We start from the raw sequence: 25,627 nt of genomic DNA on the forward strand, positions 1-25,627 counted from the left end.
TATTAATTTGAACAGTTGTGCAGAAATGTTAACACTGTTTTCATTGGGTTGTAACCCACTGTTGTTGTTGTTTTTTAAACAGTTCTTGAAATCAGAATTCTATATTTTATATTTTGAATCATGTAATTTGTATTGTACATGGTATTTCTGCTTAGTTTTGCATGTGTGTCGGGTTTGGCCTCTTCACGGCAAAGCACGTTCACAAATGTGGCGTTGAGCTTTTCTCTGCTTAGAAGTCACTGAAAAATAAGGTAGTTATGACTCTTAGTTACGAGATATATTCGTGTCGTGAACTGACGTTTACCACGTGGTTAACCTTCTCCTGTGTCGTTCAACATTCTCGTGCTTTGGCCCGAGCTTGTATGAGTTTGGTACCAGCAAACAGGACATATTGCACTGCCTGAAGGGTTAACATTCTGTACATATTTTAGTTTATGACTGCATGTGGCGTGACCTATAGGACAAGAGAAATGTTCTATTTTATTAAACCTCTTAACATCATGAAAAACAACATACCATTAATACTTTCGTGTTATTGTAAGTGTGGTTACCTAGATTTTAAGTTCGAGAGTGTAATTTTTGCTTTTGCTTTTCAGTCTTCAAGTCTAAGGATATTTTTCAATTTAAGCGGTTCTAAGAACAGGATGAATTTGATTTACATTAAAACTGAAAAAAAATAGTGGATCTCTGAGGGAATTAACTTTGGGATTATTTTCTATGGTTCTAAACTTAAGAGTGTGGGTGGGTGTTTTCTTACATCACTTTAATTAATTTATCTTTAAAAAAATGCAATTTAATTTTTTTGTAGACTATTAAGTTTGCGTGTGTTTTATTTCCCACTTCAAAAACGTAACAGTATAAGAGATAAAACACATCGTTTATTTAAAGCCAAGCACAAAGCTACGCAATAGGCCATCTGTGCTCTACCCACAACAGGTATCGTAATCCGGTTTCTAGTATTGCAAGTCCACTTACACACTGCTATGCTACTAGGGAGAGAAAACAATACGATTGCATTTCATAGATCTGTTTGAGTTTCTTTGCAGATGGTGCTTTGGTTTTTATCTGATAAGGTTCTCTGCCACAAGGTTGCGATATTGTCCCCAGACAATCTGAATCAGATGGATTTAGAACTTACAGTTCAGCTGCTATCTGCTGATGTTCTGCACTAACACATCGGAATATTGTTCCTAAATGAACTCAAACAGGTGGATTCGGAAATAATGTTTCGTGCTGCTGTCCAGAAGTATTGTGCTAATAAGTCGAAATGCTGTTCCTAAACAAACTCTAAACAATAGACGAAACCAACTGAACAACCTTATAAAAAACATCTCCTCCTTCAACCCAAATCTTCTTTCATATAGTTTCTAAAATTATATTTAATTAACTACGTCTTCTTCTTCTATATAAACAGATAAAATTTTTATTTCTTCAACGCTTCGATCTTTGACCTCGTCAAGATAAGCTCGTTCAACGCAATGAATTGAAATTGCGCCTGAACTCAGTTTTAACTTAAGTTACCTTCGTTTCCAAAATTTCTTTAACACGCTGACTGCTTGGTAGTTAACAAATCAAGAGTTAGTTCACTGTTGGAAGAAATCGGCTCACACGATGTTTCCAAAACTAATATACCACGATGACAATGCTTCGTAGACAATGTATATATATTAAATCGACGTGAGATCGAGACTTGTGTAATATATTCAAGAATTTGAAGAACATGTTCGTGAAAACGTATGTGCTACTTTTGAGACGAATAACTTATAATGACAATATTTTTTTTTATATATGGTTTTATAAGACTTTTACCAGCGCAAAAATAATCCTGACTTAGAGGATAAAATAAAGTTTCGATTAAACTTCGAACCATTATTGCATTATCCATTATTTAACCAGCAGTTCAGTGTGTTCGCTGTAACATCAAATCAGTGTCTACCAATTTGTTTGTATGTGTTCGCTGTAATATCACGTCAGTGTCTGCCAATTTGTTTGGTCCCTTGGGGATTTTCAAGAATTAAAAAGTGGGCCCGGCATGGCCAAGCGCGTTAAGGCGTGCGACTCGTAATCTGAGGGTCGCGGGTTTGCATACCCGTCGCGCCAAACATGCTCGCCCTTTCAGCCGTGGGGGCGTTATAATGTGACGGTCAATCCCACTATTCGTTGGTAAAAGAGTAGCCCAAGAGTTGGCGGTGGGTGGTGATGACTAGCTGCCTTCCCTCTAGTCTTACACTGCTAAATTAGGGATGGCTAGCACAGATAGCCCTCGAGTAGCTTTGTGCGAAATTCAAAAACAAACAAACCAATTTGTTTGTAACAAATACGAAAATCTACATGTGTTATCTGTGTTGTGCCCACCACGAGTATCAAGCCTTGGTTTATAACCTTACAGTACAAAACTATTGGAATTGTTTCAAGTATTTCTTTTCATTATAAACATACGTAGATTGTAATTTACTTATCTTCTAAGTATTTAAAAAAACACTCAATTTCAGTAGTGTTACACGAAATGTTTTATTTTGTCGTAACTTCTAGTCTTTTTTAGTTTTGCACTCTTGACAATTTTGTTAAGCGCAAAGCTGCAAAAGCTTCTTTATATTTACTCTCTTTCCACCGCAGGAATTGAACCTTGATTTCTAGCGTTGTTATTGCTGAGTCACTAAGGGTCTGTATTTTTTGGAATGATGAATATTACTGAGTTCACCTTTCACGTCCCCGGAGTTTGTTTGTTTTTGTTTTAAAATTTCGCACAAAGCTACTCCAGGGCTATCTGTGCTAGCCCTCCCTAATTTAGCAGTGTAAGATTAGAGGGAAGGCAGCGAGTCATCACCATCCACCGCCAACTCTTGGGCTACTCTTTTACCAACGAATAATGGGATTGATCGTCACATTATAGCGCCCCCACGGCTAAAAGGGCGAGCATGTTTGGTGCGACCGGGATTCGAATCCACGGCCCTCAGATTACGAGTCAAACGCCTTAACCCACCTGGCCATGCCGAGCCTGTCTACGGAGTTATAACGCTAAAATCAGAGGTTCGATTTCCCTCGGACAAAGCCGATAGCCCGATGTGGCTATGCTATAAGAAAAACACAATCATCTTTCACAGGAGAGATATTTAATATATTTTTAAAATATTTGATAGTAAGTTAAAAAGTTTATTTTGTATTAGTATGTTTTATAATGGATTCAACATTTGTTTCTATACATAACGAGCTGGAATATTTAATACTTTACACATTTTTCTCGTCATCTTGTAGAGTGTTAGTACGTTATACGAAAATCTATAAAATTAAAACATCAATACTCAGGTTTAGGGTGTACCATTATTTCGTATCAGATTTCTAGATAAAACGAAACTTGGCTCAGTTTTATTTGAAACATACAATACAAGGTAAAGCAAAAGTCTTGCTCTAATTTTATATTTCTTAGTTATGTTTCAGAAATTGTCTCTCTCTCTATTTTTTTTTTTTTTTTTTTGGGGGGGTACGACATGGCCAAGTGTTTGATTCGCAATTTGCAGGTCACAAGCTCGAATCCCCATACCACCAAATATGCTTACCCTTTAAGCCGCGGAAGTGTTGTTATGTGGCGACCAATCCCACTATTCATTGGTAAAGTAATAGTCCAAGAGTTAGCGGTGGATGGTGATGGCTAGGTGCCTTCTCACTGGTCTTCAACTGGTAAATTAGGGTCGGCTAGAGCGGATAGCCCTCGTGTCACTGCGCGAAATTCAAAACAACCAAATTCTTTTTTTTTTTCTAACAGTAATTGGTCACGATGTGACCACCACTGCGACGTCTACTGCCTCAACCATACCACCAGGACTGCGTAGGATTTCCGATCAGACCGTACGCAACCGTCTACGAGATTCTTAGGCCCCATGTGCAACCCATCATGGTGAACGTCAACGACGTTTTTCAACATGACAACGCCCGTCCTCACACAGCCCGACGTCAACCTCAACCGCAGACTCTACCTCAGCTTTGCAGACTGAGTGGACAGCCATTCCATAGGATGTGATTCGTCATCTCATCGCTTCCATGGGCAGGAGATGCCAAACAGTTATTGATGCTTACGGAGGGCATACTCGTTATTGACGTTGAGTGACGTTAAACTTCACCTAGTGAGTGTGGACTTCGCCTTTGCAGACTTTGGATGTTCAGCAGTGAATGTGCAAAGTTTCACACATGTCATACAGAATTACCCGGAATAAACTTGTTAACAATTTGTCTCATATTTTGCCTTTTGCGTTTTTTTTTTTGAAGAGTATATTTTACACCATATTTAAGTATTATCATGTTTATATCGAGATAAAAAAATCATGTTTTTATCTGAATATTATGGTTTTTCAAATTCGTTGGTCTTTCTTTCAGACTTTCTTCCTGTGTATATAAATCAAGTTCATCACAACCTGATGGCTTAGAATGCGACAGTCTGTGCAAGTGTAGTACCAAAGAGTCGCAGAACATCGGGCTATCTGTTGTGTCCACCGAGGGGAAATCGAACCCCTTCTTTTAGCGTTGTAAGTCTATAGACTTACCACTGTCCCAACAGGGAACATTTATTGTTTGTTTGTATTTTTTTATTTCGCGAAAAGCTACACGAGGGCTATCAGTTCTAATTGTCCCTAATTTATTAGTGTAAGACTAGAGGTAAGGCAGCTAGTCATCACCACCCACTGCCAGCTCTTGGGCTACTCTTTTACCAACGAATGATGGGATTGGCTGAAACATTATAGCATCCCCACGGCTGAAAGGGAGAGCATGTTTGGTGTGACGAGGATTCGAACCCGCGACCTTCAGGTTACAAGTCGAGTGCACTAACGACTAAAATTCAGGTTTACGATACCTATAGTGGGCACAGCACAAATAGGCCATTGTAGAGGTTTGTTCTTAACAACAAACGTGGGCGAAATTCAGAACAAACAAACTAGAAAACCAAATGTGAGATCTTTAGTCAGGAATTTTGGAGTTGTATTTAAATACCATTCATAAAATGTATTCAACAATAACATGTTTATTCTGAATAACATAATTTTTTGCTTTCATCTGTAATATACACTACACTTTTCTTTTAAAACATTCACTTTAATCTATAAAATGTTTTTTCTTCAAAAAACACCTGAAGTTAAATCTAGCAAAATCAAGTCTCACTTGCCAGTAGTATTATGGATTACTTATACTCAGAAATACTCATCAAGAAAAATAAAACAAAGGGGGGAGAGAAAAAGTGTTATTCAAATATTTATGAACCCGCAAAAAATAAATCTTACAGACGCGATTATGAATATTTTTAGTTAAGATTCTAAACAATGCAGTGTTCAGAAGTAATATTAATTTACTGAGTAAACATGGCATTACGTGACAGCTACGTAGTTTGTTTTTGTTGTAAACATTTGTATAACGTATGTCGGAACAATCCAAACTACTTACCTTAGGCGCAAATTTTTATTTTTGCGGACGTAAGTACTTTCTTAAATTCACGAATAAACAACAATTATTAATTCATTAATTACACACACGAAATTTAAAAAAAGGATAATGTATCTTCAAATTAGAAATTTAGAACAAAAATATACACGTGTTTCTGGGAATTTCCCAAGCTTGTTTTCGAACTTTTAATCCTAAATGTTTTCAATAAAAACTGATTAGATGTACTAAATAAACGCATAAGACATTAATAAGTAAAACCATTACCACTATGTGCGCTTTCTTTTGTTAGTTTGTTTTTGAATTTCGCGCAAAGTTACACGAGGGCTATCTGCGCTAGCTGTTTCTAAATTAGTAGTGAAAAATAGAGGGAAAGCAGCTGGTCATTACCATTCACCGCCAACTCTTAAACTGCTCTTTACCAACGAATAGTACGATTGACCGCCACTTTATAGCGGCTGAAAGGGCGAACATGTTTGGCGCGACGGAGATTCGAAACCACGACCCGCGGATTAAGAGTGAGTGCCTTAACTACCTGGCCATGCCTGTCCTTTCTTTGTCAGCATCTATATACTGTTGTCCAAGCTGAAAATAGCTCCTCATCTATTTCTGTATAGTATTTGACTTGTCATTTGTTCTCTCCATTTTCAATCGCACAAACCAAATAGAAAATATGGGTAGGGATAATTCAAAATAAAATTGTGTAATTGTTTTAACGCAAAGCTACATTGAAATATCTGGTGTGTTCATTGCGGAGAATCGAACCCCGGAATTTAGCGTTCTAAAAATAAGTTCTAATGGGTTTTATCAATAACAAAATAACAACAACAACAATGGTTGTATTATTTTTTTTCAATGTTAATATTGCCAGCAATAAGGAGTCGAGTGTAACCAATAATTGGCTTTAACGGACTGATAATACGAGGATTCCTGGTTCGACGCTCACTGATGCAAAAACTGCACTCAAAATTTTTGGGTCATGTTTGCGCTATAAGTGTGACAATCATATCCATTACAGCTCAAGAGATGTCGATGGGTGATGTTGACTAGTTGCAATCTCTTAGCCATTAAGGACGATGTACTCAGCTTTATGAGGAAAATCTAAACAACAGCACTTCAGAAATAAAGGTAGAATTGCTCCCAGATTATTTCACACCTGTAAATATATACATGACTCAGATTTGTTGCATACATTAATTTAACTAAAAGCTAATACATGCAAAACTCGTGTAATAAAAATGTAATATGTAGATATTTCACGATTATAAACATTTGCTAAAAAAGCATAGAATTTGCTTTTAAACGTACTTCCTTTGTAAACTGTTAGATGATAGTTTCCAACTCTTCACAAGAAAAACTAGCATTAAACAGTATTTCCGTTCAAGATGTTTAAGTCACTGTAATTAAGTGAAGAAATTTCTAGAAAGTGAAAGTTATAGGATTATTTGTCTAGCTTGGTGTACATATTTATTCTACAGGGTTATGATTTATGTAACATATACAAGTAGAGATTGTGTATCTTTTGAATTTCCTTGAAAATTCGTAAGACCGTTTAGAGGCCATTTTCCAACAAGAACAAGAAATTTTCCATATACCCAAAACAGAGTGCATTTAACTTTAACCCCTTCTTAAAGAAAATATAAAGAACGAAGTAAACGTTAAATTATGTAAGCATTCACTTTATTTTTCGACAATATTATAGGTTGAAACTTTATTGAAGAATGTGAATATGTAATACAGCTTAACTGGTAAGATTCTAAATACAATTACTAGAATCAGTAAGAAATTAGAATAAATTTTTTGTCGACACCATAAGTGAAGAAAAGCACAGAAATACAAATATATATTTTTATACGGTGTAAACAGTTTTGAAATAGTTCACACATCCAGCTATTCTCTAATATAATATGAAATAAGCACACAATTTAGTAACTGAGGTTATATGGTTCCTGGACCGATTAAAGGATTTCCCGTACACCGGACGAACACTCTCCTTATTGAGAAAAGCGATTAGCCTGCTAGCTATTCCCGTTCATTACTACCCGATACCTCAAAGAACAAGGAACGTCACATCATTCCCTTCTCACAAAAAGGCATTATCGTATGGTCTTGGAAAGTCCCTGAGATAGGCGCCAGTTTTTTCTCTGGTAATTAAATTTCCGCATACCGTGGGCCCCCGAATCCAGGACCTCTCAGCTCCAACAAATGAGCTGTTTCTAGCAGAACACTTTTCCGCAACTCCAAATACCACAACACATATAAAAAGCGGGTGTTACTTATATTCCTGCCGTCCACTGTACAAAATTTTTCTCCTCACCAATTCTTCCTATCCCAGCACTCACATCGAGTTTTAAAGTATGTTCTGACAGCGTTTGTCTTCTCCTATATCACATGCATATACAATACAATTGATAAAGGAAGTGAATAAGGTGTAGACTTATCGAATTTCACGCTTATAAAGCACAGGAACACAAAAACACGTTTTTCACTACATACACGGCTGTTTTATAAATATTAAATAAATTTAAAAAAAGTTATTTTTATGAATTTTCTGTGGAATATTTTGCTAATTCGCGATTTTAAGCATCGGTTACTCTGAGGCCACAAATCTTGCCGTCCTTTATACAGTAGGCACATAATGAGTAAATATGATTTTGGTCATGTTGTGTCAGTGTAACGAAAAGAGTACAATGGTAGTGTGATCAATAATAAATTCTGTGATTCATAAATGATATCTGTATATGTTCTTTACGAGTCTAGACTTATAAGCAATGGAATATTAATAGAACCACAATTACAAGTGACTGGATTAATAAAATCACTTGCAGATATTCATAAGACATCCATTCTTTAGCAGCCAATAGGTTCCTACCCCTTTGTGTGTGTATATATATGTCTAACAACATGGACAATAAGTATCACTTTGAATATCTCTGTACTAATCCACTGGCGTAATTATAGAGATTTGTGTACTGATTAACTTGAGTGATTTAGCGCCTTCTAACGACTGGATTGTTTGGGTTAATACTGACCATGCTTGTCTTATTTTTATTATTATTTATTACACATTGATATAAATTCAGTGTTATAAAGGAATATTCAATATAAGGCAACAGATGTAGTAATCTCAAATTATAACTTATTATGTAAAAATAATTTTTTTAGGAAGGCCATTGTCTATTGACAATAACTAAGCAGCGATTTAAACTGTCTTTTGAGAACCACGTTTTACCAGAATTCTGGTTTGCGTTAGAACAAATATAGACTGTTCTAGAAAGTTATCACTAAACATCCCTTCAATACAGTGGCCTCATCAAGAAGGCGTTCCCTCGTAAAATGTTCTTGAATTGGAATCGTGGGCTGTCTACTAATGTTTAAAACGCGTGGTAAATATAAACGTGTTTCATGAGCGTTTGTCATGTCATACACAAAATTAAAAGTTGATATTAAACTTCAGGTGTTTCAGAATGTTCAGCATAACGAGTCATTTTAAATTATTTACAGCTATAGTTGGAAAACAAGAAGGAAAAAAGAAGAGATAACTTAAAAATCCTATGTTTCAGCTGATAATAACAATGCCGATCAAATCTTAACCTTAAAGTATTTTGCTAACTAAACATTTGTGGAATTTTTCAATTGTACGAGTATGTGATATACGTACTACTAAACTAACAGTATCGTCTTTAATGTGCAGAGAATATTGAAAGGATGGCATTAAAAGAGTGGAGTTTAGTGACGAAAAAAGGGACACTTTCCAAGGTAAAATTCCTTGAGTATAGAATATGTTAGAGGATATTGTGGAAAATATGGGCTGTCTCTTCATCTTTTCAAGTGGAGTAATCAAAAGTTGCAACATTCAAAAACAAAATGATTCCAATCTTTAGAAATGCCAGTTGACCATGAAAATGGCTAGTGTACGTACATGGGAGGGGGTCTTGTTTGGCCTCTTTTTAGCCTCAAAGTTCTCTTTTTCCTCGGTCACAAAACTCCCCACAACTGCTGGAAGACGCATCTAACTCCACATCTTGTTTGCTGCAAGTTATTAAGAAAATATTTCAGGTTTAAAACGAATTGAACACCGAGTTAAAGATCTCTACAGTAAAAAAAAAAACGTAGATTATATGTTAGCGATGGTACGTAAGATTTTACTGTTTAGTTTTTTAGATATTACTACTTTAACCCTAGGTACAGACTCAACGGGCTTAGTTAATAAGTTTCGAATTATCTCCCGCTCAGTTTTCACTTCAATGGTCGCTCAAATGCGAGTATGCAAGAATCTTAACCAGGCCCAGCATGGCCAGGTTGTTAAAGCATTCGACTCGTAATCCGAGGGTCGCGAGTTCGAATCCCGTCACACCAAACAAGCTCGCCCTTTCAGCCGTGGGGGCGTTATAAAGTGACGGTCAATCCCACCATTCGTTGGTAAAATAGTCGTCCAAGAGTTGGCGATGGGTGTTCATGACTAGCTGCTTTCCCTCTAGTCTACACTGTTAAATTAGGGACGGCTAACACAGATAGCCCTCATGTAGCTTTAAGCGAAATTCAAACCAAACCATATTATTTACCTATGTCATTTTGCTTGTGAAGCTTATAATACATTCATAACAATTTAGTTTTATCACAACAATAAGCAATTTACACTTCTAGAATCACCATTGAATGCAATATTTATTGTATTCACGTATCTTTTAGCTAGCCCGTTATAAATTTTAAATCAGAAGCGTATGAGAAAAGGACTTCAGTAATATTCTTTTGTTTTTGTCTGTGACGGGTCATTTAATGTCCAAATCTTTCCATTCAATATCTTAGTTTAATCTATGGTGCTCAAAGTATATTTACAATTCCATTTACATGCAGTACAAAAATCTTTATGTTTCTGTGTTTTCTGAATTTCCGCGCAATCGTAGACCGTAAACAACATTTTATTATTATTATGAACCATTAGATGCATGCTAGTCTTTATTCGGAATATGCACGCATGTTAGCTAGACAAATCTCGACTTTTTCATTTGTTACGTCACGATGGAATGTCTATAACGTATATGTATAAAACGAAAAATTCAAAGAGAGAAGTCAACGGCTCCTGTTATATCGTTTGTTTTGTCGAGGATTTTTGTACTAGCTACCCCTAATATTGAAGAGGCTAACGAGAAGCTATGTTGTTAGCATCATCTACCACCAGCTCTTGTGAAACGAAATAGTGGGATTTTATCGTCACTCTTATAACACACCAACATCTTCAAAGCGCACTTTGTTGTTTTGTTTGGCTGCAGCGGGACGCAAACTCTGCTCATGTCCAGAACGCTAACCATTAGGCCGTGCTAGGTCCTTTCTGTAGCAAGCTAAGGAATTTTAATGGTATCGATGAGCTCAAAACTGGATTTATTAAAAAAGCCTATTAACTTATGAACTCGCTTATCGACAGTTCAAAACCCTTTATATGAAGGCTTAACTACACTAGTTTTTATTTTTCAAATTTAGAAGACCAACAACATATACAATAAGTAGCTAAGAAGCTGTTTTTGACGAACCTTTCTTGTGATTTACTTATGTATTTTGAACTGAGAGAGATCAAACGATTAACTAAAAAAAAAAAGTTCAATTATTATAAGTTAAAACCGTATTTAAGCTCAAAGCTACAAAATAACGTGTGATGAATGAAAATATGGTTATTACAAAAATACCACTACTGATTCATCTCAGATTTCTTTAAAAATTTATTTCTCTTCTAGTCCTTCAAATTAAAATATGGATGCTAAAGCCTTTGTGCAACTAAACCTATGATTTCCATCACACAATCATATAAAATTAATAATATTTGTAGAAAACTAATTAAAATGAATTAACTATTTGTAATCTTTTAGTTGAGTCATTAAGTATTTCTGTAAGTTAACCTTTAACTCACCAACTATTTTCATATTTAGTTATTTTGTTTTTACTTGTTATAAAACTGTAAAAACACTGACAAAAAATGAAAGTTAAATTACTTATTTTATTTGAAAAGAAACTCAGCAGTAATTAGTGGAATTTATTTCAGTATTCATAGTATCTAATTTATTTATTTGTGGCTTAAATGTTCGTAAAAACTATCTCAGAAAATAATGGACACAAAAAATTGTGTGCATAATTATAGTTTAGGAAACCATAATTAAAATATAAGGGAGATCCATGAGAACCCTCTTTGATAACACAACCTGCAAATTTAAACTTCATAAAAGTTGTTTTGGTTTTGTATCTCTAGTAAAAGTGTGAGCTTAGTTGATAAACATTTATTATTTTCTGTGGCTTCTCAAAAATACCTGTTACATTATTTTCAGTTTATTTTAACCTCATAGCTTCATGAATCTTTCTAAAATCATTTGGTAAAGAGTGGACTTTAACAATAATTCAGTTGTGTATTGCAATTTAGTGCCTGAAGGTTCTAAAATCATTTGGCAAACAGTATATTTCAACAATATTTCAGCTGTGTATTGTGATTTTAGTGCCTGAAGGTTCTAAAATCATTTGGTAAAGAGTAGACTTCAACAATATTTATGTATTGTGACTTTAGTGCCTGAAGATTCTAAAATAATTTGACAAAGAACATATCTTAACATAATTTCTATTGTGTGACACTGCTTTGAAGTCCAGATATCTGAATAACCTTGATAGATGTGCAATGTGATTTATGCTTTTATCATACTAAAAATGAGTTTCAAACTATTTAAAAAAAATATTTACTTCTGAGACTATAGAAAAGGTCAAATGAGAAAAACCAGCAAAGGATAAGCAATGAAAGTTACAGATAACTATGTACATTTGTGTGCATCATATGTATATGTTACGAGTACTCAAAGAAATATAGGGTTTCAGAATGTTTGTACCACCCAACTAGCAATAGTCATACACAAGTTAATTCTCTTTTTATTATCAAATCAAATTTTGTAAGCTCAACTCATTGCCTGTTTAACTTAAGCCTATGACAAATGGGCTTACAGATTTCAGTGTTTGTGTTTAGAAAAATTGTGTTATTCTAGAAACCTTGAAATGTTTTATAGGTCTTTGCCAGTTAAAGATAATAGTAAACTTATAAATCCAAACTTTTAACTATTATTTCACTATATAAAAGGTATAACCATAGCTGTAACTGTCAGTAGTTAGACCAGAGGATTACTTTTATGAGGAAAAAACAAACAAAAAACACCCAAAAATTTTAAATAAATTATATTAATATTCACAAATACTCTTTTTAACATTTGACAATAACTTGTGATTTTGTGTCCACTATACTTAAATAACTTCCCAAGTTTCTTTTCCAAAATATTATATACATGTCTGCTGTACCACCACTTCTTGCTAAAATATATATCGAATATTGGACCCCAATATATATACACACACACACACACACACACACACATACACACATTTTTCAACATGTAGCCACAGAATGATGCATTCCAAGTCAGTGGAACCACAACAAGAAGGTAGTGACCAGTGAAGTGGAGAAACTTTCTCCTCAACTTGAAAAAGTCTGAAAGGCAACACCCTGAGATTTTGTACACCTTACTCAACTTCAGGAAACAGAATTTTGGAATTATGAATATTTATCCTCACTCCCAAATGTGTGGGTAAGGAAAACATCACATACCCCTAGAATTATAGGAAGGATGTGGAATAAATTGTACCTGATCAAGGACAGGAACATTCTGCATTTGGAATTATAAGGAGACAATGGATTCTCTTCCATTAACAATGTACTAAATCAATACTGATCAAAAAGAAAGACCATACTCAAACTAACTGAATAGCCAAATGTCAAATCTGAACTGATATTACAAGTAGGCTCCCACATAGGCTGGTGCCTCCTCTTCTGACATCTAGGAAAAAAAACATCCAGACATCAGGATAGGAGGGTGCCCAACATTGCCCTGTTCTCCAAGAGCAAGGGAACCTGTTCTAATACTCTGGTGGAAAAGTTTCTCTTCATCACTCTGGTGATTGGAAACCAAGAATGGTAAGGACTCCCTAGCTCCACTAGTAGAACCTGGGGGGTAATATGTATTTGGGAGCCCTGAGGATCATTGCTCTGGAAACAGTAAAATTGGCAAAGCAAGTTCCCTAAATTCTTAAAAGCAAAGCAACCCAATTTTTTCAATCCAATGATCAGCAGGGATGGACAGGATCACATTATGCTTTATCCACGATAGTCCACAGTACAGTACAGTAAAACTTCGTAGTCAGCACCAATCAAAATATCTTCTGTACTTAATAATAAAGTTACTAATTTGGTGATTAATAATGCAAATTTCTAGAAAAAAAAATAATATCTGTCCTATCACACAGAGACAATCAACTCCTTTAAAATAATTTATAAAACATAAACTTTCCTTTTACTATCATTTGGACATATTATATGGTGCTATAATTGTGCTTCTAGTTTCATTCAGAATTAGAACCTTTATTTTAAAAACACAACTACTCTGGAAACCAAGGAATAGTTAAATGTTGATACATGTAATGCAAACAAACAATCTTAAACAAAACTGATGTAACTTCCAAAACACATGCTGTTAATGATTTTCATTTATCACATTTCATTTCCAAAATTAATGTAAATCAAAAGCCAAATATTTGAACACCAACTGATTATGTGTTTTGGAAGTTACATTAATTTGGATTTGTTTGAAAAAAAGAGTACAACTTCAAATATGAAAATATTACTACTCATTAACATCAAAAATAGCACCCAAATTGAAACTTAAAAGAGTGCCATTATTTCAGCCATAAAGATATCGCATTGAAGTTCAATTACATAACTAAAATTCCTTAACATTTTAAAATTATATTACTTAACAGATCTCTCATCTCTCTCCTGGTTGCAGTATTTGAATTTTAACACACTTTCAATGACAACAATTTCCAAATAGCATATGCTACATTTATAACACAAAAACAAATTTTAATAGAACATTAGACTGACATAAGATGGTACCAAATTGTGGCTTATCTGAAATTGCATTCCTCTGTCATTCAGTATAAACCAGTCTCCACTGTTTCCTGGTGTCTTTAGTGCATGTCCTGGAGTACATTTTGATTTTCCTTTGGAAATGTGCATACAACACAAAGTATTAAATAAAGTATAATGAGGATATCCTTCAATTTTTTATCTTTATTAAAGCATTTGCAATGAAAGCGAGATAAATTTAGTTCCTAGCTTCATGACTCATTGCTCTACTGTTTACATTAAGCGAGAGCTCCTACATTAAATAATGAGTGTTATACTGATGAAAAACTCAAATGATGTACAGTTAAAAAAAAGGAATAATTAATAAGAAATTAATTTAATATGATTATATCTTCTAGATATTTGAATTATCTATGGCAGGTAAATAGTTTACAGAAATATTTACTTGTAGGATAAAACAAATTAGCACTTCATCTCCTTAAATAAGTGGATACATATTAGTTAACATAATAGGTAAAATGCACATTACAAAAGGTTGGTAATTTGAATAAGCCACCATAAGAACTTAAAGGTGTATGTACTACAAACTGTATTTATATTTAATTTCTTCACTGCTACATTATTAATTAAATAAGTTTTCCAATGATATTTATTTAAAAAACACACCCACACAAATAAACAAAACATTCTAATATTTCATTATGTATCTAAAATTTGAAAGAGGAACAGTTTTTGTTTTTTTTTGTTTACAATAGTACAAAATTCCTAACTATTTTTCAAGGCTAAAACAGTTTTTGTTAGTATGTTGTTAATTTATGTCCATGATTATGTGCCCATGGCAACAAAAAATTTAAAAGGAAAGAATTTATAGCTATTAGCATCATCAATTGGCAGAATAAAAGAAACTGCAATAGAAACAACTTTTATTCACTATTCTAAAATAAGTAAAACTAACTAATAAAGTAAAAGTGACATGGTGTCTTTTGTAAAGTTTTGAGGGATATTCACAAATATTAACTGGGTATTAATTGGTAGTCATATTCAGCAAGATTAAGATTAGCTAGAAGTGAGATTCTGTGAAATTTTCTACAACTTTAAGTTGCCACTGAGATATTGACTCCTTGCTGATGGTATCATCCATTTGCAAAGCACTGCATATCTTTTCTTTAAGAGTTAGTCTTTCAATCAACCAAGGTATTTCTGTATAACTAAAAAATAATGAACATTAGCAACCACCCAAAAGTCACAGAGATATTTAGGACATATTTCAAATTTATATTAATAATACTTTTTGGTTTAAGTATTTTTAATTCAGTTAAAAAACATGAATCACCAGTGGAATTATATTCTGAGAAGAAAATGTTTTGACAATATTATTAAACATACCTCCACAAATCTTTCTTGTATTACTACTTTTGTTTATTCTTTTCCTTAACATTAAATAATTTTTTTTCATCCCAGTATCTTAGCATGATTTAAAAGAATCAATTTTCAACTAACACTCTTGTCACCAGTATTAATACTATGAAAATGTTCATGTTTACATGCCTATGATGAATACACACACAGCTTAAACATCATTATAAATACCTACTTTTGATTAATTAAAATATTAGAATCATAAATTTCTTTCCATGTTTTGAGAGGAAATAGTATTTTGATGTTCTTAAACACGATAAAAACTTTACCAAAGAATAAAAATTAAATTGATGTAATACAGTAACATTTTAATAACCTTGGGTTTTAAAAACATCTGAAAATACAAAAGGACAGAGAAAAAACACTTGGATATCCAAAACAATTCCTCATCTAATTTAAAACAACTTTCTTATGAGTTTAAACTCTTGTGCAGAAGTAATGTTTTTAAAATGAAGCTTATTTCAGACTTCCAAAAACTTGTATTTTTTACTCACTTCTAACTTCTTAAATTAAACTTTTCATTGTGCTTCAATCAATTTTAACTCCATCAAACTAAAAAAATTATCACAATCTTTCAAATATAATATGCTTCAAAAAATAATATCCACTAAAATCTTCATGACAAAAAAATTAAATGTACCTCATCACCATGAATAATACGAATCTAGATTTCTGCAATACTGTGGTCAGAGTAACCCTTTCATGACAAGAATATTATTGTTTGTATAATCTCTGTTTGCATGTTAGCCATGATGCTTGCTATCTTTACAGGAAAATAACATTGACAAAATGTTACAGTATCAATAAAATTGCTAAAAGCAGATTGTAGTTGTAGAAGCCTATTTTTTTTTTAATTCTTGCTAATGTGCCCTTTTTTTTATGCTAAAATGACCAAAACTGCAAACAGTGCTCCAAAAACTGGTATAGGTGTTTCATAAATTTTAGTCTTAAAATTCAAAATTTCTACAAATAAGACCAAAATCTGATTTGGTCCTTTGACTAAAAGTAAGTACTTATATCACCTATAAAGGCCATTTTTGGTTCCAAAACACAGTGAATAATAAAGTACTGAGGGTTAACATGATGTATAACATTTAGTAGACCAGGTACCATTCTACTTGCTAGCAATCCAATAGGAAGACTTGAGTAATGTTTGTCAACATGGAGAACTTATTATGAATATTTTATCAGTTTCTCCCAAAAGTCTATCATTTACACACAAATGGAATGTATCTTAATAATGAACATACTTAATTACCACCATATTTGCACAATATATGTAATGGGACAAAATACATCATATATGAAATAAATGCGATATATACATGTGCTCATTAGAACAAGAAACATCTTATTGCAAATGTTGAAAACTCAGTAACTGTAACAATGAATATACAGATTTTTTCAAGAACAACCAGCAGACGTGGGTAAATATGGAACACACAACATCAGTCCTCAAGCACATGGTTTATGGATACCTCACATCACCTTTAGAATCAGGTGGAACGTTAATCTGAAAACACTCATGGCTAAGGTCCTATTGCTACTATGACACAGGCATAGTGGATCTCATAATTTACCATCTCTTAGTACTCTGTAATATTACACTTGTACTTCATGCTTGTTATGAAAATAATACTGTGGTTTTATGTATGCATTTCTTTTCAAGTTCCTACATTAATAATACCTCAAGAAGGTAGTGAAAGGTGTTTTGTAATTAGTACACACCAGGCGATTGTGTGTTCCAGCAACTGACATTCACAGCACAGTCATAAACAGCCCTTATGAACACCCATAACTTTATACTTTTCAATATCAAAACTTATCTTCACACCCTTGGTCTATTCACTCGGTGATAAAACCTTTTTCCACATATAACCTAAAATTTGCATTATGAACAAAATCAGTTCTTATTAACAATTGTGTAATCAACAAATGTAGAAATATTACGACTCACAAAACTCAAATCAATAGCACAAATAATAAGCAACAAAGGCACCAAAATCAGAACTCCTTGGAACCCTGCTAGTCACATTTTCCCAGTTGGAAAACAAAAATACCAAAGCAGTAAATAGTACATCACCTACATGCTCAGGAGATGGTGTTGGACATACCAAAACGTCTCTGAGATACAACTTACATAAAATTCACAGAACAAGGTACCACTTTGTTCTTTATGGCTATTTTACACACCTGCTCTTAACAAAAATTAAAACCCTTAAATCCAGCCTTAATTTTCCAGAAAGCTGTTGGTTCCATTTGATCCTATAAAGTGTTAATTACTTTGCTGCCTCTCACAAAAAGTTCCATAAACAATCACCCTCTTAAAAAAAAAATGTATTAACAGGAGTCTGACATTTGTTTCTAAATATTAAATATTTTCAGTTGGGCCATTTATATTGTACAATACTGAATAATTCAATGATAGTTTTATGAAGGTTTTGAGTTAGGTACTGCATTTGTTTTCTTATAGCAAAGCCACATTGGGCTATCTGCTAAGTCCACCAAGGGGAAACAAACCCCTGATTTTAGCAGAGTTAGTTACTGTAACCGGTATTATTTCAATTGGAATGGTCTTTGGAATTTGTTTTTATTTACAGGAGTTACCCTTACCAATTACCAAATTAGTTTCAATAAAAATTCTAAACAAATTATTTTGCTTTGTTTTGGCTATTAATGTGCATTAAAAGGTTGAGGGAAGTACAATATTACAAATGTGCAACAATATTCTATATTTTACAGAAAAAAACTATTATGTAATTCAGAGTTTTAAAGAAATTTTGTGGCACTGTCAAGTTGTCTTCTCATTTGTTTACAACAGTTTACACAGCAAATCACTATCTTTAAACATTTGTCAATTATGAACAAATACTTTATCATGAAAAGTACAGTGAATTCTTATCAACTTAACTATTCTGTCAGAGATTCTAGAGACTTCATTACTTGTGACGTATCCATTCGTGTTTGATTCTGGGATTCAGATCACAAATGCACAAGTCTTACTTCACTTTTTTCTGCACATTTTGAGCAGTATAACATGTTATTTAAGTGACATTTATTTGTCTTAATCTTATGAATACAATGCATAACTTTGGTCTTGGAAAAGTATTTAGTTAAAAATTGGTACAAGTTTATTAAAAGTCATCAATACTAAAATATTATAATAGAACAGAAGTATTAGCACTTCAATTCGGTTTTACTTAAAAAAAAAAAAAAAAAAAAGAGGAAACACAAAGTGCAGTTGATGATTGTCACAGACCGAAAAACAAATTTCTATGGCTTTCTGTTTCACTACAAACAACACAAAAATCCAAGTTTGGTACAAAAACGTCCATTTGATTTATTTTGCCAACAGTTTGTGTGGTCTTTTTTACTGGTTAATAAAACAATAAGTATCTAGTATATTTTCAAACATTTTAGTACACTGGTTTCCAATATAGTGAAATTTACAAAATGAATTCCTTGCTGCTGCATTTTCAGGGCTTCAGCATCCTTCCAGGATCTCACTGTTCTGAAATCTTGATTTTCTGGAAAGGGTTCTGCTTTGTGCTGACTGAATTCTGAGTTAAGAGCTTCAGTTATTACATCTTCCACAAGGGAAAACATTTCCTTGTATTGTCAGACTCTGAGCTCACTTCTGGTTGCAACCATAGCTTTCTACAGTGGTAGACACATTCCTTTTCATTGTTCCATTTTTCACTTAGGACTAAACACAATTTATTAACTGACTGCCTGACTTAAGCAGTGCATTCAGAAGACAGTGTTCCTAAAATCACACTTTTCTGTTGGTAAAGGCTCTGTTATAAATGGAAAACTTGTCTTCTGTAATATGGCAGATTTTGTATAACACAGAACAATCTCTCTCTCTTTCCAAATCTTTCTGCTTAATTAAAATTAATTCTTATAGAAACACAAGTTTGCATAAACGTTTTGTTACTATTGGAGAGTGGGAATGATTTCTTTAATGTCATATTTCTTTTTCATGGTAGCATCTCTTTGAAAGAGTCATCAGGCTAGCCCTTAGGCATATAACAACAGGGTTATGTCAAATCATCCAGGGCACTGCAGGTGACCCCCACAGAATGCCTTGAAAAAATTCACATGTGCTAATCTATCCATATAGTGAAAAACTGCTAAAGATTAGATCAATATCTCTAATAGTTTCTGATTTACAGCCCTGTAAAATTTAGTTAATTTTTGGCAAATTCATTTTCGGGCAACTTTGGCTGCTTAAAGCTGCAAGAGTGATGGTGGTAGAAGGCTGAAATTTGCTACACTGACTGAATTAACCTCACAGAATTCAAAAATGGTTTCAAACCAAGTTTATCTCTCTTACGATTTGCATAGTGAGACTGTAAAATCACTTGAAAACCCAAAATCTTAAACTTTGGTTTATGCAATAAGCCATAGCTCTATGACTTAATATGATACAAAGCCAAATTCTTTTTTCTAATTTCCTATAACATATCAGTTGATAAATCAGCAATTGTTGTAATTAAAAGTCTGTTAGATCTCCTGTAAAAAACATTTAACTGCATGCAACTTTTTAAGATTTAGCTAAAAATAGCCCTATTTCAGACCACAGTTTGACCATGTCACCAGTTATTCAGCCTTTTCAGATTTTTACCATATATTTTTACATCTCTGAATATGATCTACAAAAAAAAATCAGGATGGTGTTCAACTGACTTTCTAAGTTATAATTTTTTAAAGTATCCTCTGACTATACATTTTTTATTTTAAAAAATTCATTTCAGGTGTGTTACTGTGTGCAAATATATCCATACAATTTTGAAAAATACCTGTCAGAATTTTATGAATCCCACTGAAATATTCTAACCAGCCTTTCACAATGTTAAATAATGAAGTTGTAAGAAACAAGAAAGAATTAATTCATTTCTGAACAAGTTTATTAGCATAACTAGTTAGATCACATGGCAATGCAAACATATTGTGTATGCATTACAGTTATGCAGATATGGCTGAGTTTAAGATTCATAATATAATAAATACAAAGGTAAATCAGAAACAAAAAGCACAGTGCTACAACAGGGGATAACTGAGAAAGATTATAGTCACACCAAACTGCAATAATTGTGACAATGAAATGATTCAAAAACTACTCTGGTGATAAAGTAGCCTTAACAACATCAAATAAATATTGCTTTGTTCAGACAACTTGAATAAATTTCTGAAATTCAAGCTTGATTATGTTGAGATCACTTTGACTTAGAAAATAGTGGTGAGCACTACTGCCTTGGATGGTAGGTGCACTTGTCAGACAAAGAATATGTTGGAAAGAAATCCAGATTTCATCTTTACATGACCTTGCAGGCCATGAAAACAGTTTGTTTCTTGATTTCTTCATAAATGACACCAACACATCGGAATGTTCATCTGATCTATCTTTTATGTTTCCCACATACCATTCATATTTCCCTGGCTGATAACTGTCATTGCTATCATTAGATCCTATTTGAGCTGCTGCAGCATCACTTTCACTGTTACTACCAACAGTTACAACTGTGTACACATCATCATCTGATAGTCTTCTCATATACAATTTGTTGGTAGAGTGGAGAATAAAGCTATGACGTGATCTAATACCTGTCACAGTTTTGCATTTTTCATAGCACTCAACTAGATCAAACTTTACACAGTTCTGCAGGACTGAATCCTGATTGACAGAAAAGAACTGAATGACCTGAATGTGGTCCTTTACCCAATGGTACATATCAGAGACACTTAAAATTTGATAATTTATTATTTTACACAACCATGATTTTTTTGAAGATCATGTTCAGAGATGTAAGAATATATGGTAAAGGCTTATTAGAGTAGTGCAATGGGATTCATAAATTATTTCAAAATTGTATGGATATATTTGGACACAGTAACATACCAAAGTTTTTTTTTTTCAAATAAACAACGCATGGTCAGAGGATACTTTAAAAAATTATAACTCAAAAAGTGGGTTGAACACCATCCTGATTTTTTTTGCAGATCATATCCAGAAATGTAGGAATATATGATAAAAATCTGAAAAGGCTGAATAACTGGTGACATGGTCAAACTGTAGCCTAAAGAGGGATTTTTTAGCTATGTCATAAAAAGTTGCATGCAACTAAATATTTTTACAGGAGATCTAATAGACTTTTAATTACAACAATTGCTGATTTATCAACTGATATGTTATAGGAAATTTGAAAACAAAATTCAGCTTTGTATCATATTAAGTCTTAGAGCTATGGCTTATTAAATAAACCAATGGTTTTTACAATTTTGGGTTTTCAGGTGATTTTACTGCCTCACTATGAAAATCCTAAGAGATATAAACTTGGTTTGAGACCATTTTTTAATTCTGTGAGATTAATTCAGTCAGTGTAGCAAATTTCAACTTTCTACCACCATTACTCTTGCAGCTTTAAGCAGCCAAAGTTGCCCGAAAATGAATTTGCCAAACATTAACTACATTTTACAGGGCTGTAAATCAGAAACTATTAGAGATATTGATCTAATCTTTGGCAGTTTTTCATTATCTGGGTATATAAGCACATGTGAATTTTTTCAAGGCATTCTGAGGGGGTCACCTAAAAATGTTTCAAAATTTGGATGATTTGGCATGATCCAACACACACTCTCAAAGAAATTGAACTATCTAATAAAACAATAATTTCAGGTTTTGTTACATTTCTAATTTTAAGTTTAGCACACTCTTCATCATACAGTTGTTCTAATTTCTAAATGTATTTAATAAAAGCATCAAACTCAAGAACTATTTTTCTAGCACCTGACAGCATTAACCAAAACAAGAATAAACTGTGCCATACCTTTGGCACACACTAGCTCACTGTATATTCATTCACCAGCATTTTTATAGGGTGCACAGAATTAGATACAATGGGAATAACACCAAACGATTTCATCTAATACTGTTATAATGATTTTGCAAACACCAAAGCAATGCTAATGCTATTTGTACAGCAACATTAAAAATACACAAATGCACTTTCATGACCTACTTTACAGTGTTGTAATTCATTTATCAGTGGGCCTTTCAAGTGTATTTGAGGGCTCAATCAACAATCAAATAAATCTTATATTTTACTCATTCTTTGCTTTTGTCTCAAATTTTTGAAAGGTATATGGAATATACTCTGGTATTTACACAAACTAGCTTTGGTAAGTGCTTCAACAAAACAGTGAACTGCACCCTCATCTGTATTTCTATTAAAGTTTGCAACATTATTGTGGAACTCTTCAATTTTCAGTCTTTTGTTTTAGAGATATTTAACACACACTAAAGAGGTGTTCTTTTATCCTACCATGTAGTATCCTAAATGCCAACTGCTATTTGAATGAAAAGTATTTAGATCCCTCAAAATCAGGATATTATTTATTCATTTAACAGGTACTTTGCAATTTCTGCCCAATATCAAAGAATTGTACTTACTAGAATTCAGAAATCATATAAAATACACTCTGTTAATACCAACTGACCCTATACCTACTGTACTTTGCACTGGTACTACACTGAATCTTGTTTTTTCTTCTGTAGTCTTTAACATTTCATTACACCTAACTATAAGTACGAGTTCTGAATCTTCTACTGTTCTAGGTTCTATTACAGATGGCACTATTGGGCATTCACTTCCGTTAATGAAATCTTACTATTGGTACAACTAATTTTAAATTATTTACATTCCAGTGACTAACACAACTTTCTTGGGCGTTATAGTTGTAGTTATTATATTATCTCTTAAGATTCAATAATTCTTACAACTTAAGTTTTTATTTTAATTATTATTATATTACAATTTTGATACTAGTAATACATACCAATATTCAAAAAGCTTATAATTACAAATTCGTAAGTTTAAAAGAAGCGTGAGATTTTACGATAAATAATATTTGTTTAAAATACAAGAATTTCAAAATTTCGATTATTATAATCACAAGTGAAACAGCATATGATATTTATACTTTTAATCATAATTCGATGCTCATGGAAATCCGTATTTAAATTTCAGCGCTGTTAGTCTCCTGTCTGTTCTATGTCTGCCACCTATTGACTGTAAAATATAGCAATTTAAATCGATAATAAAAATAACAATTCTGTTTTAGAAATGTACTACAATTAAATTAACTTGCAGAACATTAGCTAATAAGCTTAAAAATAGTGCAATGCGTATGTATATATATATATCTCAATTTGTATGTGAAACTTCACTTCGCGTTAACACTTCACACCTGGTGGCCAATTGATGATATTTTATCATTGTTGATACGGTGTAAACCTCAATTAAGATGGCAGAATTTGAAGGAGTAATTTTAAGTTCTTTATCTGAAAAGGGAGAAACTAAAAGAACTTGTCATCTCCCTTTAACGTTTGTTGTTAGTGATGAAACGGAGAGATTAATTTTAAAATTTAAAAATGGTAATATCTTGTTTGCTGTTTTATTAAACATGGTATTTTAAATATTAGAATAATTTTTTTACCACTGATGTACCTTTTTTCTTCATACTGTAGCTAAGCCTAATCATGGATTAGCCTTTTCTGATTCAGACTTCAGTCAAATATTTCAGACCTTGATTTGTGTACACAGACTTTACGATCACAAAATTGTGGACCTAGGGATAATATAGTTGTTAGACAGATGTGTTGTAATTACTGGGAAGAGCTGACTTTATTTTTGTTGAAATTGTTCTCACAGATTTGAGATGAATGATTTCATTACTAATATTACCATTATTATTAGTAGTACTAGTGCTAATATTATATACAGAAACCTGATCTAGTTCCTTGTATTACATTAAAATGACATTGATCATTTTCATGAGTTTTGAGTGTGAAGGCTGAAATTTGATATTTCTATTTTTTGAATAGGTGAAAAAATTTTCTTAAATTCTTTTTATGACAGCTAAGTGAACATTTTAGTTAATATTAGCAAGGAATCATTGTCATGTTTGCTGACCTAAATTACCCTTTACTTTTCATGAGATGGTATATTTTTCATCTTACACTTCTGTAAGGTTCAAACTTTCTCAACGGCTTATGACAACTCATTCCATAAGTTAATTGTGTTGATGCAGATATAGAACTTCTTAAAAACTAACTGGAACCTGGTCTGTCTTTTTCAAATTTTAAGCTCCCCATGGCACAGCAGTGTATCTTCAGACTTTAAATATTAAAAACTGCATTTTGATACCCATGGTGAGCAGAGCACAGATAACTCATTGTGTAGCTTTACACTTCAAATAAACTGAGAAATCTTAAACTTTTGTTATTTTATCTTGTTTTTTAAGTACAGTATAAAGAACTTAGAGGCTCTTTTCATTTTGATTGGTTGAATAATCTTGTAAAGATCTGTTTTTTTTTCTTCGTAATAATAATAATAATAAGTTACAAAATCTTAACCTTTTATTTCCAACATTATTTTTGTGGCTTTTCTCTGAACCCTCTTCAATAATTCAGTATCCTTTCTTAAATAATAGATGAAACTGCATATTCTGTATTAATTTATAGTGAAGAAGGACTATTGCTTTTTTGTGTTCTGAGTTAATTACATCTCTTGACATGTAATTATTGTCTTCAAGTTCTGTTAGGATAGCTTCTATCATCAGAGTATTGCCGTAGTGGTTTATATGATATTTCTACCACTACACCTTGATCTTTTTCTGTAATTGTGCTGTTGAGTGGTTTCTGTCCTTATTGAATGTATAGCCCAAGTTATTTCCCAGTGAAATGCTCAGGGCCTGAAGTATTACAAACACCTCTTGTAAAAACAGATGATAAATCACACAAAATCTTGATCATTTCATATTCTTAACTGA

At 32.9% G+C, this 25,627-nt stretch overlaps 1 protein-coding gene and 1 long non-coding RNA gene across 18 annotated transcripts in view; one reads left to right on the forward strand and one right to left on the reverse strand.

Annotated features, from left to right (window-relative positions):
* Positions 1 to 23,833, reverse strand: LOC143248805 (uncharacterized). Of its 15 annotated transcripts, none has more exons than XR_013027194.1 (4): positions 23,301 to 23,615; positions 14,390 to 14,508; positions 9,350 to 9,459; positions 1 to 454 (listed from the first exon to the last, which is right to left on the reverse strand). It is a non-coding gene; the product is annotated as an uncharacterized LOC143248805 (long non-coding RNA). The 15 variants fall into 15 exon arrangements; XR_013027196.1 differs by having other exon boundaries at positions 14,402 to 14,508; positions 23,301 to 23,606; XR_013027202.1 differs by lacking the exons at positions 1 to 454; positions 23,301 to 23,615 and adding exons at positions 19,260 to 19,450; positions 23,777 to 23,833 and having other exon boundaries at positions 7,107 to 9,459; positions 14,402 to 14,508.
* Positions 23,834 to 24,068: 235 nt separating this feature from the next.
* Positions 24,069 to 25,627, forward strand: part of LOC143248807 (histone-arginine methyltransferase CARMER-like) — a 41,165-nt gene continuing 39,606 nt past the window's right edge. For 2 of the 3 annotated variants that reach the window (XM_076497575.1, XM_076497577.1), the window contains exon 1: positions 24,070 to 24,230. In XM_076497575.1, coding sequence (XP_076353690.1) covers positions 24,101 to 24,230 — 130 coding nt within the window. In that variant the 5' untranslated portion in view covers positions 24,070 to 24,100. Of the gene's footprint in view, positions 24,231 to 25,627 lie in introns of all 3 variants that reach the window. The other variant, XM_076497574.1, reaches the window with a different exon arrangement.

This window comes from Tachypleus tridentatus, chromosome 4 (assembly GCF_004210375.1).
Source record: "Tachypleus tridentatus isolate NWPU-2018 chromosome 4, ASM421037v1, whole genome shotgun sequence".
NCBI classification, from domain to species: Eukaryota; Metazoa; Arthropoda; class Merostomata; order Xiphosura; family Limulidae; genus Tachypleus; species Tachypleus tridentatus.